Raw genomic sequence first — 17444 nt, forward strand, 5'->3', positions numbered from 1 at the left:
CCATATTGTGTGAGCCCAACTAAGGTACACATTGGTGTATAGTATAAATGCAGATGAATGGAATGTTTCTTTAGTACAATCTCAGGCCAGCAATATGAAATAGGCTACAAGAAAATAATGCTTTAGTATATACTGTATAGGTAGTCCTTTACTTACAACTATTCGTTTAGTGACTGAAGTTACAATGGCACTAAAAAAAGTTACTTAAAAGAGGTTGTCAAAGTTACAACCATCACATCCTGCCACAGTCACAAGATCAAAATTCAGGCACTTGGTAATCTGCATATGTTTACAATGGTTATTTGCAATCTTCCCAGTTGTTGTTTTTTTGAGCAAAGTCGATGTGGGAAGCCAGATTCATTTACAGGCCATTCATTTCATTCGCTTAATCCTGCAGTGATTCACTTAAAACTCACAGCAAAAAGGTTTTAAAATTGGGTGCAACTCATTAAATAGCCTTGCTCAGCAGTGGAAATTCTGGCCTCAATTGTAGTCATAAGTTGAGGACTCCCTGTAATAAGAAAAAAAGTTACATAAACATAATATGGGTGGAAGGACTTTAAATAAAGCCCGAGAGAAATCTATAATGGTTAGGCAATTCCAAGGTGCTGAGATGTTTAGCTGGCTGCACTTTCTTCCCTTTGTTAGGGACTTGATTCAACTTGTTTGCTGTTCAATGTTCAGTATTCAACATTTAAGAAACACACAACTTGTAGAATTGGCTCCTAACAATAGTTCATGCACAGCAAACTCTTTGGAGAGAGATTTCAAGTCAGCAGTTCAATGCAGCTAAGCCCTCTTTTGGGCTGAAGAAAATTAATCAAAAAATTACTAGCAGGGTCAGACCATAGTATAACGTGAGAATTCACCAATCTTCTGTTTGGCATTGCTTGCTCTTGGGATAAAATGAGTCTGTAGAATTACCGTGTTTCCCCAAAAATAAGACCCTGTCTTATATATTTTTTTGAACCCTGAAATAAGTGCTTGGCCTTATTGCTATGTGCTCAAAAGCCCAATTGGGCTGATTATCAGGGGATGTCTTATTTTGGGGAAAACAAAAGGATACTGACCTACTCAGTATCCTTTGGAACAACATTTCTCAACCTTGGCATCTTTAAGATATATGGACTTCACCTCCCATGCTGGCTGGGGAATCCTGGGAATTGGAGTCCATACATCTTAAAAGTTGCGAAAGTTGAGAAGCACTGCTTTGCAATCAAGGTGGGATGGAACTGGATTGATGGAGAACTCCTGTCTTGGGAATCAAGTCCCAGATTACACTAGTAACAAATGTTTTTGACTTTTCTCTTTTTAGCCTACTGATCAGTTCAATGGTCAAAATGCCAGTTTTAATGGTGGCAACTTCAATACCTACGGACAAGCTACTATGAATGGGGTGAGTTCTATTGTTTGCTTCTGATGAGACTTTCTAAGGTATTTGGCAATAATGTAGAGCTGTGGTGGCACAGTGGTTAGAATGGAGTACTGCAAGCTAACTCTGCTGACTGCCAGCAGTTCGATCCTGACAGGACTCGAGGCTGACTCAGCCTTCCATCCTTCCAGTAAAATGAGGATTCAGATAGCAGGGGACAATATGCTGATTCTGTAAGCTGTTTAGAGAGGGCTGTAAAGCACTGTGGAGCGGTACATACAGTAAGTGCTATTGCTATTGTTAGATGCCAGGTGTTATCTCTCTGCCATATTCCCACAACTTCTGAAGGCAAGCTATTCTACTGGTTGATTGTTCTTACTATCAGGAAATTTCTTCTTAGTTCCAGATTACTTCTCTCTTTAATCAGTTTCCACCCATTGCTTCTTGTCCTGTCTTCTGGTGCTTTGAAAAATAGGTTGACCCCCTCTTCTTTGTGGCAGCCCCTCAAGCGCTTGCTATCGTGTCACCCCTAGTCCTTCTTTTCACTAGGCTAGACAGACCCAATTTCTGCAACTGTTCTTCCTATGTTGTAGCCTCCAGGTCCCCATCTTTGGGTTGCTGGAGATCTTCTTTACCAATCTGCTCTGCATTCCAAGATGGCTTATTCATGTGTTTTACATAGATTCACAAAAGTTCTTTCACCTAGAACATACCTTCACATCTTCCATCATTCATCCATTTCTCTTTCCTTTTACACACAAAGCACAACATCCTGATCTTCATTGGGTCATTTTTCTTGTTTCTTAAACAGAATTGAAGCAAATGGTGCATCATGTAAGCAAGACTTTGTGTGTTTTTATATTCGCTTAGAATTACCATTACAATCTCTTATTGGATTCATTTTTTGACTCTTCCGTTCTTATATCACTTAAAAAAAAGGAGAAACACTTCTGCTAACTGAGTTAAAGAAAGGGGGTAACGTGTTAATAAGAAGTTGCACTTTCTTGCATCTTTTTGCAAGTTACTTTTTGTCCATTTTTGATACTTTTCTCCTGTGTCATCTCAAGGGGTTAGCTATTATGGGTCAGGGTTGCCCTTTTCACTCAAAGAGAATAATGTTATATTTTAACTTCCAAGAGCCTCTCCTTGATGTGGCCAAAGTTGAGTGTATTTTTTTCCCCTGTTTTTAACTTGAAAAAATGGACATTTGGGGGGAAATTGAAATATATATTCTCATGGTAAAAAGCACAGCCTAATACCAGATTTTGCAGCCCCCAAAATAAGATACAGGTATAAACTGTCTCTCATCTACAAGAGAGTAGTTTCTAGTGTTTTTCATAAAGTAGGAGAGAGAAAAGGCAAGAGGTTGCACATTGATTGAAGTATAAATAGAATTCTTATTTGGTACACAAGAGAGCACAATGTGATCGACAGTAAATCAGGAAGTCTTGCATCTTTATGTCCTTGTTTACCCACCGCCAGTTCAGCTTGAGAAGGCTAACGTGCACTATTTTTAAGACGGTCTATGAAGATAAAAAGAGATGGTTGCTTCTGTAAAACACTTGGCCCATTCATAGGTGGCTGGTGACTAGCAAAAAATGAGAACAGGCCAGTCACCAGGCTACAGCCAAAAAGTCCAAAAGAGGAAATCAGCCATGTAAAAACAAATGAGATTCTGCTCACTGTTGAGAGTGAATGAAACACTGCCTTGATCTTGCACTGAGAGTTACACAATTTGACTAGTCCTTGTGTGCGTAATTGTAAGGGTTTGATACTTTTAAAGCAGGGGTATCCAACATTGGCAACTTTAAGACCTGTGGACCTCAACTCCTGGCTAGGGAATTCTAGGAGCTGAAGTCCACAAGTCTTAAAGTTGCCAAGCTTGGACATCTCTGCTTTAAGCAGTCTTCCTATAATTCTTCCTATTGCACAATTCTTAAGTACAGGTAGTCCTCGACTTACAACAGTTCAATTTAGTGACTCTTCAAATTTACAGTGAGACTAAAAAAAAAGTGACCTTATGACAGTTTTTCACATTTACGACCGTTGCCGTGTCCCAGGGTCATGTGATTCCCCTTTTGTGACCTTCTGACAAGCAAAGTCAATGGTGAAGCCAGATTCACTTAACAATTGTGTGACTAACTTAACAACAAATGCCTTAGCAACATAAATGTTGGGCTCAATCATGGTCAGAAGTTGAGGATTATTTGTAATCATTTTGGGCAATAATGGTTGGGTGGGGGAGTCCCAAAGAAAAAAGAGGTGAGGAAGCCTCAGCACACGGACCCGTCAATTTTTCCCACTCCTTTGTGTCCATGAGGTTAATGCATCTCAAGGATGTTAGTTTGGAAAATATGCATTCAGTAGAATGTAAATAGAGGACGCGGTGGCTCAGGGGCTAGGATGTTGAGCTTGTCGATCGAAAGGTCGGCAGCTCAGCGGTTCGAATCCCTAGTGCTGCCGTGTAACGGGGTGAGCTCCCGTTACTTGTCCCAGCTTCTGCCAACCTAGCAGTTTTGAAAACACGTAAAAATGCAGGTAGAAAAAATAGGGACCACCTTTGGTGGGAAGGTAACAGCGTTCCGTGCACCTTTGGTGTTGAGTCATGCCGGCCACATGACCACGGAGACGTCTTCAGACAGCGCTGGCTCTTCGGCTTTGAAACGGAGATGAGCACCGCCCCCTAGAGTCGGCAACGACTAGCACGTATGTGCGAGGGGAACCTTTACCTTTACCTTTAGAATGTAAATGCAGTCACCTTTTTCCTGGTTCAATATTCAGAGGACTTTCAACTTGTACTCCATTGTGTAAAGTTTGGGATTGTTTTTACCAGAAGGTGGGCTGAAGTTTCATAAGAGTTGATAATGTCTGAGTTATAATTCTGTTCTCTTTTTAGCCAGGAAGATCTATGCCTGGCTATCCAAGCTCTCCTTTACCTGGTAACCCCACACCTCCGATGACCCCTGGAAGTAATATCCCTCCCTACATGTCCCCAGGACAGGATGTGAAGTCACCATTCCTTCCAGACATCAAACCCAATATCAATTCTTTGCATCCTTCTCCATCTCCCAACATTGGTTCTTTGCATCCTTCTCCATCTGGTAAGTCTTAGACGCTAAGAAAGTCCTTCCAATCTGGCTGATTTATGGCTTCTCCTAGCTAAAGAGGGTATGAAACATCATTTAGTAATGACAATTCACTGGTTAATTGATTTACTCATTTACAATATCATCTCAGTGGTGAGACTTGGGGTAGTACACAGTAAGGTAGGAAAACCAACATAGTACTCAAGTGGCAAAGCTTTTCTTGACTGTACCACTCCGTTTTGCAAACCTCACATTTTTTTTAGCAAGAAAAATTCATTCTGGACGTCTCATAGTTTCTTTTAAGGAGACGGCACCTTTCCCCAAAAGGTATTTGAAAAATGAGGCACCCAGTTCACACAGTTGTGTCTGTACATCTCAATGCACACACACACACACACACACACACACACACCCCAGCAACTCAAAATGGTTGAGTCCTGGAGAAACTTCCCCTCTGGCTTCTACATATTGGCTGGGCTCTGGTCCGTGATGTGAATTTGGGACTACTTGCAGAGCAATGGAATTTTGGGGGTCAAGTGTGTTCCGTGGCAGTTAAGGAATGGCAGTTTGGCACTGGGGGGAAAAATCTTGAGAGACTTCCTTAACTTGTAGTGGGAATAGAAAGAAGAGGGAGTGCCAAAATCCATTTCCCAAATGCTTGCAAAATTCAACAGAATTAGGGGGAGGAAAGAAAATGACAGCCCTGGTGGAGTCAAGGCAGAAGCCAGGCCTGTTCTTCACACCCCCTGCAGCACTCTTCCACCTGGCTGCCCCTTGCCGTGCCCCACAGCCCAGACAATATTTTACTATGTCCCCTATTGCTGGGTCAGCCTGTCTCCTTCCATGCCCGCCTTGGCTCTTCTGCCCCATATCATCCCTGCACCTATGGCTGTGCACCTTCCGCTCATGATCAGCCCATTCTCTTTTCTTGTCCCACCAGGAAACCCTTGTGAGGAGTTGCGTTTGACCTTCCCTGTACGGGATGGTGTAGTATTGGAGCCTTTCCGCCTCCAGCACAACTTGGCGGTCAGCAACCATGTCTTCCAGCTCAGGGACTCTGTTTATAAGACTCTGATGCTCAGGTGAGACCTATGATGATTTTCCTAAGTTCATCCTACTAAGTAAACACCTCACCTTGGTCCTTCTCTAACCTAGAATTGGCTTCTGCCGCCCTGATTGTTAAGTATAGGTAGCTTTTGAAAGATAGTTGAAAGCTGAATCCAAAACACTGCATGGTTCTTTTTTTTTAGTGGCGAGCTGGGAGCAGAGGATAAACTAGAACTTATTCCATCATTGCTTTTGAGCCCACATTGGGACATAGCAAAAGAGCAAAGCTCTAAACTGGGTTATGTGCCTCCTAACTCCAGCAGTCCTGAAAACGAGATCTCAAGTCCACCTTTCTGTACAATAGCACATTTCCACACTGTTGTTCCTACAGCCTTGGTCCATATTTTCTTTCTGAAATAGCACAGGAGAACTCTGAGAATCATCCAGTTCACCTTCAGGTGTCACATTTTAATTGGCTGTTTTTGCAAAAAGCAGCAACAGGTTCTGCTTTATTCTGAGTCTCTGGGCTGTACCTGGCAATTACTTGAACTCTGTGAGAGGCTCTTTTGCAGATAGGTGAAAGTTCTGGGAAAAGATGAAAATATTCTGGAGGAAAAGAAAAAAAACCAATAATACAAGTGAGGTTATTCAAGGATTTGCTTTGACAGCTGAGAAACAGTGGAGAATCAAAAGGAAAATAGTTAACAACTATCAACTGGTTGTTAACTGCTTCAATTCAGTTTATTTGTTAAATTTATGTCCTGTCCATCTCTCTACCAAGTGACTCTGTTTTGGTTATCATTAAGGAAGGTGTTTGGATATTATCCTGCTGATTTTAGTGCAGTAATTACTTCAAATAACTAGTTGACAGGTCTGTTTGAGAGAGACTTTCTAAAGATTTCCAAAAATTCTAGCCCTTCTCCACTAGGGGTTTGTAGGTGTTCTTTTGCTATGTTAATAAACAATTTCATAAATCTTAACCAATGAAGAAGGAACTTCTCTTAGCTGGGGAAAAAACTTTTCCCTGTCTCTTTAGGAGAATCTTTCCCACCGTTGCCAAATTAAAGGTGAGAGGACTTCAACTCCCAGAATTCTCGGCAATTGCCATGCATTCCCAGGGAGAACTCTACAATAGAGATGAGGAACTGTGGTCCTCCAGCTGTTGAGCCGCTACAGTTCTCAGCACCCATTGCTTTTGGCGTGTTCTCTAGGGCTGTTGGGAATTGCGTTCCAGCAACACAATTCTCAGCAGGAATTGAGGACCACAAGTTCGTGGCCAAAAGAGATGGGACAAGAGACCGTAGCAGAGTTTTCTCCCATTACAAAGTTCTTATCTCCCTGCCTTCTCTAAGGCACCGTGAATATTTTCTTTAGAAATGCATTTTGTGGTTCCTCTCTGCTTCTCAGGCCTGACTTAGAGCTGCAGTTTAAATGCTACCATCACGAGGACCGACAAATGAACACCAACTGGCCAGCCTCAGTCCAGGTCAGCGTGAATGCCACCCCTCTGACCATCGAGCGGGGAGACAACAAGACTTCACACAAACCCCTCTACCTAAAGCAGGTCTGCCAGCCCGGCAGGAACACCATCCAGATCACAGTCACAGCTTGCTGCTGTGTAAGTTCAACTTCTGTTTGTTTGGGAGCGGTCTTTAGAGTGAAGATAGCAGTTTCTCTGGGTCTCTGTTTTGCTGTGAAGGGTATTCATACTCCAGGCTACTTCATAGCAGATTGTTGTGGTCCGGCAGCAGCCGGCGGAGCTAGCAGCAGAGTCGGACAGTGGGGAGGCTGGGGAGGACCATGGGCTAGGCCTGGACTCTGGGGAAGGCCTGGACGAGAGCTCTGCATCAGAGGCAGAGATGGGGCCAGGCCCATCTGGGAGTGATGCACCGACTCAGGAGCCTCCAAAGGCGGACAGCAGAGAGGCAGAGGAACAAGAGGAGCCTGTTTCTAGTGCACACATGCGAAGAGCTGCCAGAAGGCAAGAGCAGCTAAAGCAAAAAGGACGACTCGGCAGTAAGGCCAGAAGATGATTGGCCTCTCCCATAAGGCTTAAAAGAGCAGCAACGGCTCTTGAGTTCTTTGTAGGAAAGCAACATTGCTACAATTGTTTCTTGTCTCCTGCTTCTGAACTTCATGGGGTTCTTGCCAAGAAAAGCCTTTGGCAGGGTGCCAAAGAAGACAAAGGTATGTAATAAGGCCAAAGGAGTTTTTCTGAAGGATTTGTTTTGGAACTAATTTGGACTAAGCTGAGAATGAAGTAATTCTCAGCTGTTCTAATAAAATATGTTTGTTTAGGACTGATTGTGTCTGGTAATAACTACTTGGGCTTAGGTCACAACACAGATGGCCATCTAGTCCTCCACTGCCATTTGTCCTAATTCCCAAAATTCCTGTATCAGCTTTTTCCAATTGGAGGTCTGTTGAGTAGGTGGAGACGGCTACTCCCAAATTCCTTTAGGATGAAGAATTCTACAGGACTGCAGTCCCAGCATATTCAAAGGGCACCAGATCAGGGAAGACAGTCTTGGCCTACTCTTGGCTGGATGAATTCTGCACTAAATCCACACAGATGCAGGAAGTCCAGGATAAAGGGGATGTTTCCTCTATCATAAGCCACCCGAGTTACCTTTGTCATTCCTTGCAGCAGCAAATTCATAAGTGGATTGTGTGCTACACATGGTACCATTTCCTTGTGGAGCAGCTTTTCTTACTATGTTCATTGATTGGTCCCTGGATTCAAATACCCACTTCTCTGGGTTCAGAAGGCCCTTTTTGTTTGTGTGTCCCAACTTGGTCATTTAGGAAAGAAAGACCCTCGAACTCCATTTCGTTGAAGTGAAAGGTTCAACGTAGTCAAGCAGCTACAGCATAAGCAAAGCTGGATCTGAATATTCCCATGCAAAGCCCACCGTTTTCCCATCTCCCTGGCCCTCCTCCCTTGATCAGCCCATCAATGTCCAATCATATTCCTCCAATATTTTGGAAACAGCTTGTTGTGCCTCGCCCGCCCGCCCTCCTCTCCTCAGCCGGGCCCCTCCCATCTCCTGCTATCTGAGCCAGAGACTGATAGTGAAGAAGAATGGCCTGGCATGCCTCCAGCCCCTGACACCATGCCCGGACAGACTGAGCAAACAAACCTCCCTACAGCGTGTGAGCACGAAGCCAGCCACGAGCTAGAATTGCCGGCAGCTGAGCAGGAGGACGAAAAGTGGACAGATCCCCGCTTCTGGAGAATGAAGAGGCGACATCAGCAAAAGGAAGGGAGGGGCAGGCCTGGATAAGTGCTGAGTCATGGAGCTACACCCCATGGCTTATATAAAGGATCTGCTTTTTGGCATTCCTTGAGTCAGGCAAAGTCTCATCTGAAGTCACACCTTGGATTCCTGCCTGCCCTGAGAACTCTGACAGGAATTTGGCAAAGCTGCAGAGGCTTTGTGGCCACGCTTGATACAGACCTCCCAGACCCAGCCGTCAGAGGAGGAGTGGGACACAACATAGCTTTGGGATTTGGCACCTCTTTGGTTGAGTTTCGCATTCTGCTCTCATAGCTCCGTCCTTGATCAGCCAGTACATTCCAGATTCACACCTCTGGTTCCTTTCACCCTGTCATCCCTCCGTTTTATGGCGGGAAGCAAGACATGCTGAAGATGGCAGATCTGACACTGCTTTGTCAAATTGTGAGTGTGTTACAAATTGTGAATGTGTTTAGCCCTGGTGACTTCTCTTTTTTCTTCGTTTTAGTCCCATCTTTTTGTCCTGCAATTGGTGCACAGGCCTTCAGTTCGGTCCGTTTTGCAAGGTTTAATCAAGAAGCGGCTGCTGCCGGCTGAGCACTGCATCACCAAAAGTGAGTATCTCTGCTCTTCAGCATCTTTCCCCATCTGTAAAGTCTAGTCAAAGGGACAGAGCTGTCTGGCCTGGTTCTTCAGGAGCAGAATTCCTGCAGAGTTCCATTAGGCTGGGATCAGAGATGTTTCACAAATGCATTGCTCGGGAGGAGAAGGGGGAAAATTTCCATGGAGTAGGCCCATTGAGAAGTGAACTATTCTGAAGGCACCAGATTGGAAAAGGCTGTTCTGAAGACCAAACCGAAGAGTGTAGAGGAGGGATGTCCAACCTGGCAACTTTAAAACTTGAGACTTCAACTTCCAGAATTCACCAAGCTGCTAAGCAAATCTGACTTCCCCCATTGACTTTGTTTGTCTGGGGAAGTCACAAATGGCAATCATGACCCTGGGATGCGGCAGCCATTGTAAATACCTAGTGGTAGCCAAGTGTCCGAATTTTGATAATGGGATCACAGGGACACTATGACGATTGTAAGTGTGAGGACCAGTCATAAATCACTTTTTTTCAGCACTTCCTAACATCAAACAAATGTCTGTAAGTCAAAGACTAGCTGTAAGGAGGGCCAAGTTATCAGATGGGCCAGGGAAGCTCTTCTTATTGTTAGCTGAGGCTGGAATACGACGTGTCAGGTTAGACTACGGACAACTTGATAGAGACGGGAAAAGCCAAAAACGATAAAGGAATTAGAAAAGGCCTCTTCTGTCCTGATCTCAACCCTTTCCCAACTCTGCTGGCTATCACCACTCCCAGCCCACTGAGTTGCGCAGAAAGATAGAAACAGAAAACTGACAGCAGAAAAAGTCTCCGTGGTCTTTCAAATCTGCCCTTGGTCCATTGGGTCTGCATTGATACATCATTTCCCCCTTTCCGTCTTTAGTCAAACGGAACTTCAGCAGTGGCACAATCCCTGGGACTCCGGGTCCAAATGGCGAAGATGGTGTGGAGCAGACGGCCATTAAGGTGTCTCTGAAGTGCCCCATTACTTTTCGGAGAATCCAGCTTCCAGCCAGGGGTCATGACTGCAGGCACATACAGGTGAGTCTCTGATCATCTCCCATGTCTTCCTACCCTCTGGCTAACAGAGAAGGTAGGAACAGCAAGAAGAATGATGAACTGCCGACAAAAGGAGGTGGGCTGTTGAAGGAAGAGAAGGAGAAAACCCCAATCATTTATTCTTGTGGAAGGGAAAGCGTTCAAGGGATCCAGTACAGTATCATCCTGCAATTGGACAGTTGCCCTTGTCCCCAAAGCCTTTGGGGTTGTTTTCTAATGCCTTTTGCCCAATTGAATCCTGTTTTCTTTCTCTATGCAGTGCTTCGACTTGGAATCCTATTTGCAGCTAAATTGTGAAAGGGGGACGTGGCGATGTCCTGTTTGCAAGTGAGCATCTATGTTTGAGGCGGCTGTGGCAAAAGCAAAGACATTTGGGATATTAAACCTGAGAAAGGACCTTTGTTAGGAAAGCAGCATACAAGAGAAAACCTCTGGACCAGTTTTTCCCAACCTTGGGAACTTTAAGATGTGTGGACTTCAATGCCGGCTGGGGAATTCTGGGAGTTGAAGTCCACACATCTTAGAGTTCCCAAGGTTGGGAAAAACCGCTGTGGATTAATTTCTGTAGCTGTTTATTGTGGCCAGCCTGGGCTGGACAGTTCTTAAGCAAGATCTAAAATCAATAGTTCTCCTTCCATTCCTCTTCAGTGGCACAGCTGTCACAGGGCTACTGGGCTGAAGTCAAGAGCTGCTCACAAAACAGAGCACTTAAAAGTTTGGCAGTTGACTGACAGCAGCACCAAGGCCCAGCATTAATTCTTTAGCCGGGCTCAACCTCCCAACAAAGTCCAGAGGGGTTAGGGTTCATCCCAACATCCTTGCCCTTTTTAAAATTATAATCAGGTGTCTGGCTGACTTTATACTCAGTTATTGTTCTGTTTTTAGCTTTAAAAACTTCTACAGCCAAAAGTTGCACTCCACCCCACCTCCCTTCTCTATAAAACCTTACGGTTTGAAATTTTGCAGCTGCAGCCTGTCAGAGAGCATTGCATATGGTTACTTCCCCCTCCCTTATTTCTTCTTCTTTCGTGCAGTAAAACAGCCTTGTTGGAAGGGCTTGAAGTGGACCAGTACATGTTGGGAATCCTGATTTACATTCAAAAGTAAGTTTCTTGGATTTGCTGGTTTCCCCCCCACTATTGTATAAAAAGAAATGGGACTGGCCAGGTGTGGTGATGCTGTTTTATGGCCACCAGGGGGCAGGCAAGGGCTATCACCCACCCACCCTAACTCTTAGTTTTGGTTGTCCTTCCTCTGAAGACTAGGAAAGCTCCTTTGTACCACATTGTGCCTGGACTGTGATTGGCAAGCAGCCAATTGCACAATTATTTAACTGAGGGATACCCTCCTTTCCATTCAGGAGCTTGAGCGCTACTTAGCACGTCAGCTGTGATCAGCGCTGAACTAACCTACCTTGGTAATACAGGTAGTCTTGGACTTAAAACCACAGTGGGAACTAGAATTTCCATTGCGAAACAAGGCAGTTGTTACATGAATCGTGCCTGATTTTACAATATTTTATTTTTGTGCCCTGGTTGCTAAGCAAATCACCACAGTTGTTAGCAAATCATGTGGTTGTTAAAGAAAATCTAGCCTCCCCCATTGACTTTGCTTGTAAGAGACCATCTAGGAAGGTGACGAATGGTGATTACATGACCCCAAGACATGGCAACAACCTTAAATACATGCCAGTTGCAACTGCCCAAATTTTAATCATGTGACTATGAGGATGCTGTGACAATAAGTCTCTTTTTCCAGTGTCATAATTTTAAATGGATGCGAAACGAACTGTTGTGATTTGAGGACTACCTGTACTTATACACACAATAGGTTGCATCATATCTGGACTACTGTGAAGGACTCAAGGAGGAAGGCTAAGCTCGAAGAGAAACCAAATCTTTCCGTTAAAGCAAAATGCAGCACAATATTACTCCATGCTGCTGGCTCTCTTGTTTTATTTCCTCTAGAGTCACAGTTCCTCATTTGAATTATCATAATATTGTCAGGCTTGTGTTTCTTATAACAGTGTTGGTAGAAGAAAATGCTTCTCCAAGGAACTCCATCTGATAACAGCCCCGTGGAAGACACTAGAGCTTGTTCCATGGGTGGAGTAACAGTAGCGCTCCTATGAGCTATTCTTTACCCAATAATGCAATCAGCTTATAAGCATTCTTTTTCAATGAAGAATAGAACAAGCACGGCACTGTATTCTGCCGTGTGTTTTTCCGAATGAAATAATGTCTCTTGGTGAACAAAACGACTTTGCTAAGAACAGGGGGAACCATCCATGTAGCCCCAGAAATGTAAGCTGGAAGCCCCCCAACATCAACCCCCAAATCTTTGTGAGGCATTTTTACCAGTAGTGTGCAGCAGTTAAACATCACCTTAAAGCCATTTAGAGATTTTCTTTTTTAGAACCCTTTGGTTAGTTGTTTTCCTTTTTTCTATTTTTCTTTTTCCTCCTCGTGGGCTATACAGTGACCTCATAGCTGAAATAATGAAGGATCACACCTGGTGTTCTTGTGGGCGGTTCAAGGTTACCGGCTCATGATCAAGAAGTCCTGTGTAGAGACCTAAAATTTCTAGAGTTGGGAGAGACCATGTGAGCCACTGAGCCCAACCCAGCGTGTTTCATGACATGTGAATAATGGTGTGGTTGTATAAATCCACCATGTGTGTGTGGGGGGAGGGGCAGGGTTGAGTGTCATGTGCAAACATCCCCTTTACCCAGCTCCGAATATGAAGAGATCACCATCGACCCGACATGCAGCTGGAAGCCGGTCCCAATCAAACCTGACATCCACATCAAGGAGGAGCAGGATGGGCCCGTGCTGAAGCGTTGCCGCACCATGAGTCCCACCCACATGGTGATGCCCAGTGTCATGGAGATGATTGCAGCCCTGGGACCGGGTCCCTCGCCATTTGGATCTTTGCAGTCCTCTTCCGGTGGCGGTGGCACCAACGACTATAGCAGCCAAAGTGAGTCAGCCTCTGAGTATTGGGGGGAAAGGTCCAGATCTTGAGGGACAGCAATAGCACTTAGACTTATATACCGCTTCACAGTGCTTTTATAGCCTTCTATAAAGTGTTTACAGAGTAAGCATATTTCCCCCAACAATCTGGGTCCTCATTTTACTGACCTTGGAAGGCTGAATTTACCTTGAGCCGGTCAGGATCGAACTGGCTGAGGCAGAGTTTGCCTGCAATACTGGACTTTTTAAGTACTGTGCCACCATGGCTCTAGAGAGGGATATAGTCTTCTCCTCCAAGAGAGAAAGTGAGAGTGCCTACTTTTAGACCTCACTGAGATCTCATGGATCTACCTTGTGTATGGTGCGTGAGCACCATTGAAAGGCACAAGTGTTACATTTGTGTCACCAAGAAACAAGATATGCACATAATTGCTGCTTAACCATTGCAGGGAATTAGTATGAATTCTATTGATTATGTTACATGGGGTTAGAACTAACATTCATTCACAACATTCGTATATGTACAAGCCTTTTCTGAAAGATAACTTTCCCCCCTGACTGCTGCTTTTATTGTTTCAGATTCAACCTTTTCTGGAACTTACCCAGATTCATTCCCCACTGTGAACCCCGGCACCCCGACGTTAAATGAATTCAACCCTGGGCCTCCTCCCATCTCCTACCAATCTGACATTCCGGGCAGCCTGCTGACCCCCGAAAAGCCAACTGTTCCTTCCATTCCTGGACAGGTCAGTGAGACGTTCCTCCTGGAAAATATTGGGAAGTGGTTGTTGTAAATAGGGGATGGGGGATGTCTACAACTGTTCTTCCTCCTGGGATCTTCACTCCGTAATGGTCCGTTCCTCTTAGTCTTCTTGAACAGGTACATAAATTCCTCTCCCGTTTCCTCTTCATGATAGGTAACAGTCCTAGCATTGGATTTTGATAGATTCCATAGGCAGGGAGCTTCCAGAATTTACGTTGTAGATCCTTGAAAGATTTTGTGGCAGTTTCTTAAATCTGGGAAGTTTGGCAGCAAACGATGCCTGTGGAGGTTTTCTCTTGACCCATTTAAAAAAGTTTCATAAAAACCTCATGAGCAACATCACGATCAGTTACTTGCCAAGCCCTCCCATTTCTATAGCTTCTGGCAACGAAACGGCAATTTTCATAAAACTCCCACCATGCATTTATCAGCAGCGTGTGAACACAGGAACAGGACAGGATCCTGTGGGTGATTTTCCGCACCATCCACCAGGAGGCCTTGTAAAGGCAGCTGAACAAATGGCACATTTCTCCCCTATGGCAATACAATTTTTTTCCCCAGCCTTACGAGAAGAATCCTCAAGAGAACATCAACAGAAAGAATTCTTTCGGGAGTCGGCAAGGCAGGGATGATCAGACAGCTTGCTCTGCTATGCGAGACACTTAAAAACAAAGAGAAAGAAAGAAAATGCAATGCCTTACCTATTCCGATCCATTTTTTGTAGAAAGGAAGAGCTTCTCATTTTAGTTCTAAGCTTCTTCCATAGTCTTCACTCTGCACAATATCCATCCTCAACCTCAGATCCTTGAAATATATGTCGGTTTGTACCACCCGTCTTATCTCCAAGCATGGCCATTCATGGGAATTGTAGTCCAACACCTGGGGAACCCCAGTCCTGAGAAAACAGCTGTTGAATTCACAGACACCAGCTGCACTTTATTCCTCCTAGCCTTGTGAAAGTGGATTCAAAATAGATATGTCAGGAGATGAAGAATTAAATGCTAACGATTTGGTGTTTAAGCAACTAAAAGAGACTAGAGAGACATTTCCTCTTTTCCTATAAATGTTATTTTGGTGAAACTGACTTTAATCTAAGAAAAGAGTTGTATAAACATTTTTTTAAAAGAGAGGAAGAGCCAGGCTGGGATATATCATTGGTCCATTTAATCGAAAACTCATGTCATTGTGACAGAAAGTGATAAGTGTTTATTAGAAGCCTCAGTGATATCATTCATTAGGGCCATGATGTCATCACACAGGTGATGCAAGATGCTTAATTTGCATCAGTCACGTAAGTATCATTTGCACAGCAATAACACAACATAACAGAGGGATACAATCAAGATCAAGGGAGGTACTATTAACACTCTATAAAGCCTTAGTAAGACCACACCTAGAATAGTGCCTCCAGTTTTGGTCATCACGCTATAAAAAAAGATGTTGAGACTCTAGAAAGAGTGCAGAGAATAGCCACTAAGATGATTAGGGGACTGGAGGTTAAAACAAATGAAGAACAGTTACAAGAACTGGGCATGGCTAGTCTAGTGAAAAGAAGGACCAGGGGAGAGATGATAGCAGTCTTCCAATATTTGAGGGGCTGCCACAGTGAGGAGGGGGTCAACCTATTTTCCAAAGCACATAAAGACCAGACAAGGAATAATGGATGGAAATTGATCAAGGAGAGATTCAACCAAGAAATAAGGATAATTTTCTGACTGAGACCAATCAACCAATGGAACAGAAGTTGCCTTCAGAAGTTGTGGGAGCTTCATCACTGGAAGCTTTCAAGAAGGGACTGGACTGCCATCTGTCAGAAATAGTGTAGGGTCTCCTGCTTGAGCGGGGGGTTGGACTAGATGACCTACAGGGTCCCTTCTAACTCCTATTATTCTGTTATATGTTGTGTCATCACTTATTCCCTGGCCTTTCCCACACCTTTAAAGAAGTTGACTGCTATGCACACAACACACCAACATACAGATAGTCTTCAACTTACGATCGCAAGTGAACCCAACATTTCTGTTGTTAAGTGAGACATTTGTCAAGTCTCACTTAACAGCAGTTGTGAAGTGAATCACTGCAGTTGTTAAATCAGTAATCCAGTTGTTAAGTGAACCTGGCTTCCCCCGTTGACTTTGATCATCATTATGACTTTGGTCATAAACAGCAATGGTCATAAATATGAACCAGTTGCCAAGCATCTGAATTTTGATCACATGATTGTGGGGATGCTGAAGGTCGTAACTGAAAAACGACCTAAGTCACATTTTCCAGTGCCAATGATCATTAAACGAACTGTTGTTGTAAGTTGAGGATTACTTGTACTTTTGCTTTTTAATACTTTACAAAATACCTTCCAAAGCACATCCCTTCTCTCTGAGCTGATTGGTCTCTCCTTTTAGTGTGTAAAGCAATGAATGCTGGAAAAGCCTCTCATGCCTTCTGTGTCTGCTTTGTCATGCCTCCAGCTCTAGCATCATGACAAAGAGAAGAAAATGTCCCAGCCTTCATTTTTTTCTGCACTAAGGGTTTCTCTCTCTCAACATCATTATCACGAAGTCCCTGCCCTGCCTTATACAGGAGAGAGAAAATTCAGCCATCTACCAGTAGGTGGCTCCACAAGATTCACAGAAACATAGAAAAATGCCTTACAAAGAATCTGAGAGCCAGTCAATGGAGTTTTAACCTGTTCTGTGGGACAACCTATTCCCCAAAGCACCTGAGGGCAGGACAAGAAGTAACGGTTGGAAACGAATCAAACAGAGATCCAACAAAGAACTAAGGTGCGAATTCCTGACAGAACAAAACCAGTGGAACAGCTTGCCTTCAGAAGTTGTGGTTGCTCCAACGCTGGAGGTTTTTAAGAAGGAATTGGACAACCATTTGTTTGAAACGGTATAGGGTCTCCTGCTTAAGCAGGAGGTTGACCAGAAGACCTCCAAAGTCTCTTCCACCTGTGTTATTCTGTAAACTGGACCACTCTCCAGTCCATGAACATTGACCTGCAAAGTGAGCCTTGCTCATTAAGCTATAACCTTGTCTCTTCTGGCCCCCTCAAGCCCAGGAGTCAACGAAGAACTTCAAGATTTATTGGGTTGAGGCTTTACCCCCTGCAGGGTGCGCCAACAAAACTCTCAGCTAATGCTGAGAGCTAATGACTCTACAGGGGTGCTGGGCGTGACTGGATCTCAGCACCACTTGAAGAATTGGCACATCGGCTGTTGTGATGTGTGACTTCCGCTCTTGCTAAGCAGCCAGTTCTCAATGCCATCATGGAGAGCCACATTTTCCATGGCACA

The 17444-nt window shown here is 44.1% G+C and overlaps 1 protein-coding gene across 5 annotated transcripts in view; it reads left to right on the plus strand.

Annotated features, from left to right (window-relative positions):
* The window catches only part of ZMIZ2 (zinc finger MIZ-type containing 2), a 101238-nt gene that overhangs the window by 69229 nt on the left and 14565 nt on the right, over positions 1 to 17444 (plus strand). For all 5 annotated transcript variants that reach the window (XM_058194013.1, XM_058194015.1, XM_058194012.1 and 2 more), the window contains 10 exons: positions 1316 to 1396; positions 4269 to 4473; positions 5399 to 5540; positions 6913 to 7123; positions 9250 to 9355; positions 10235 to 10392; positions 10670 to 10737; positions 11445 to 11513; positions 13142 to 13389; positions 13962 to 14128. In XM_058194013.1, the coding sequence (XP_058049996.1) occupies positions 1316 to 1396; positions 4269 to 4473; positions 5399 to 5540; positions 6913 to 7123; positions 9250 to 9355; positions 10235 to 10392; positions 10670 to 10737; positions 11445 to 11513; positions 13142 to 13389; positions 13962 to 14128 (1455 nt within the window). The remainder of the gene's footprint in view (positions 1 to 1315; positions 1397 to 4268; positions 4474 to 5398; positions 5541 to 6912; positions 7124 to 9249; positions 9356 to 10234; positions 10393 to 10669; positions 10738 to 11444; positions 11514 to 13141; positions 13390 to 13961; positions 14129 to 17444) is intronic.

Source organism: Ahaetulla prasina, chromosome 9 (genome assembly GCF_028640845.1).
Source record: "Ahaetulla prasina isolate Xishuangbanna chromosome 9, ASM2864084v1, whole genome shotgun sequence".
Classification (NCBI taxonomy): Eukaryota; Metazoa; Chordata; class Lepidosauria; order Squamata; family Colubridae; genus Ahaetulla; species Ahaetulla prasina.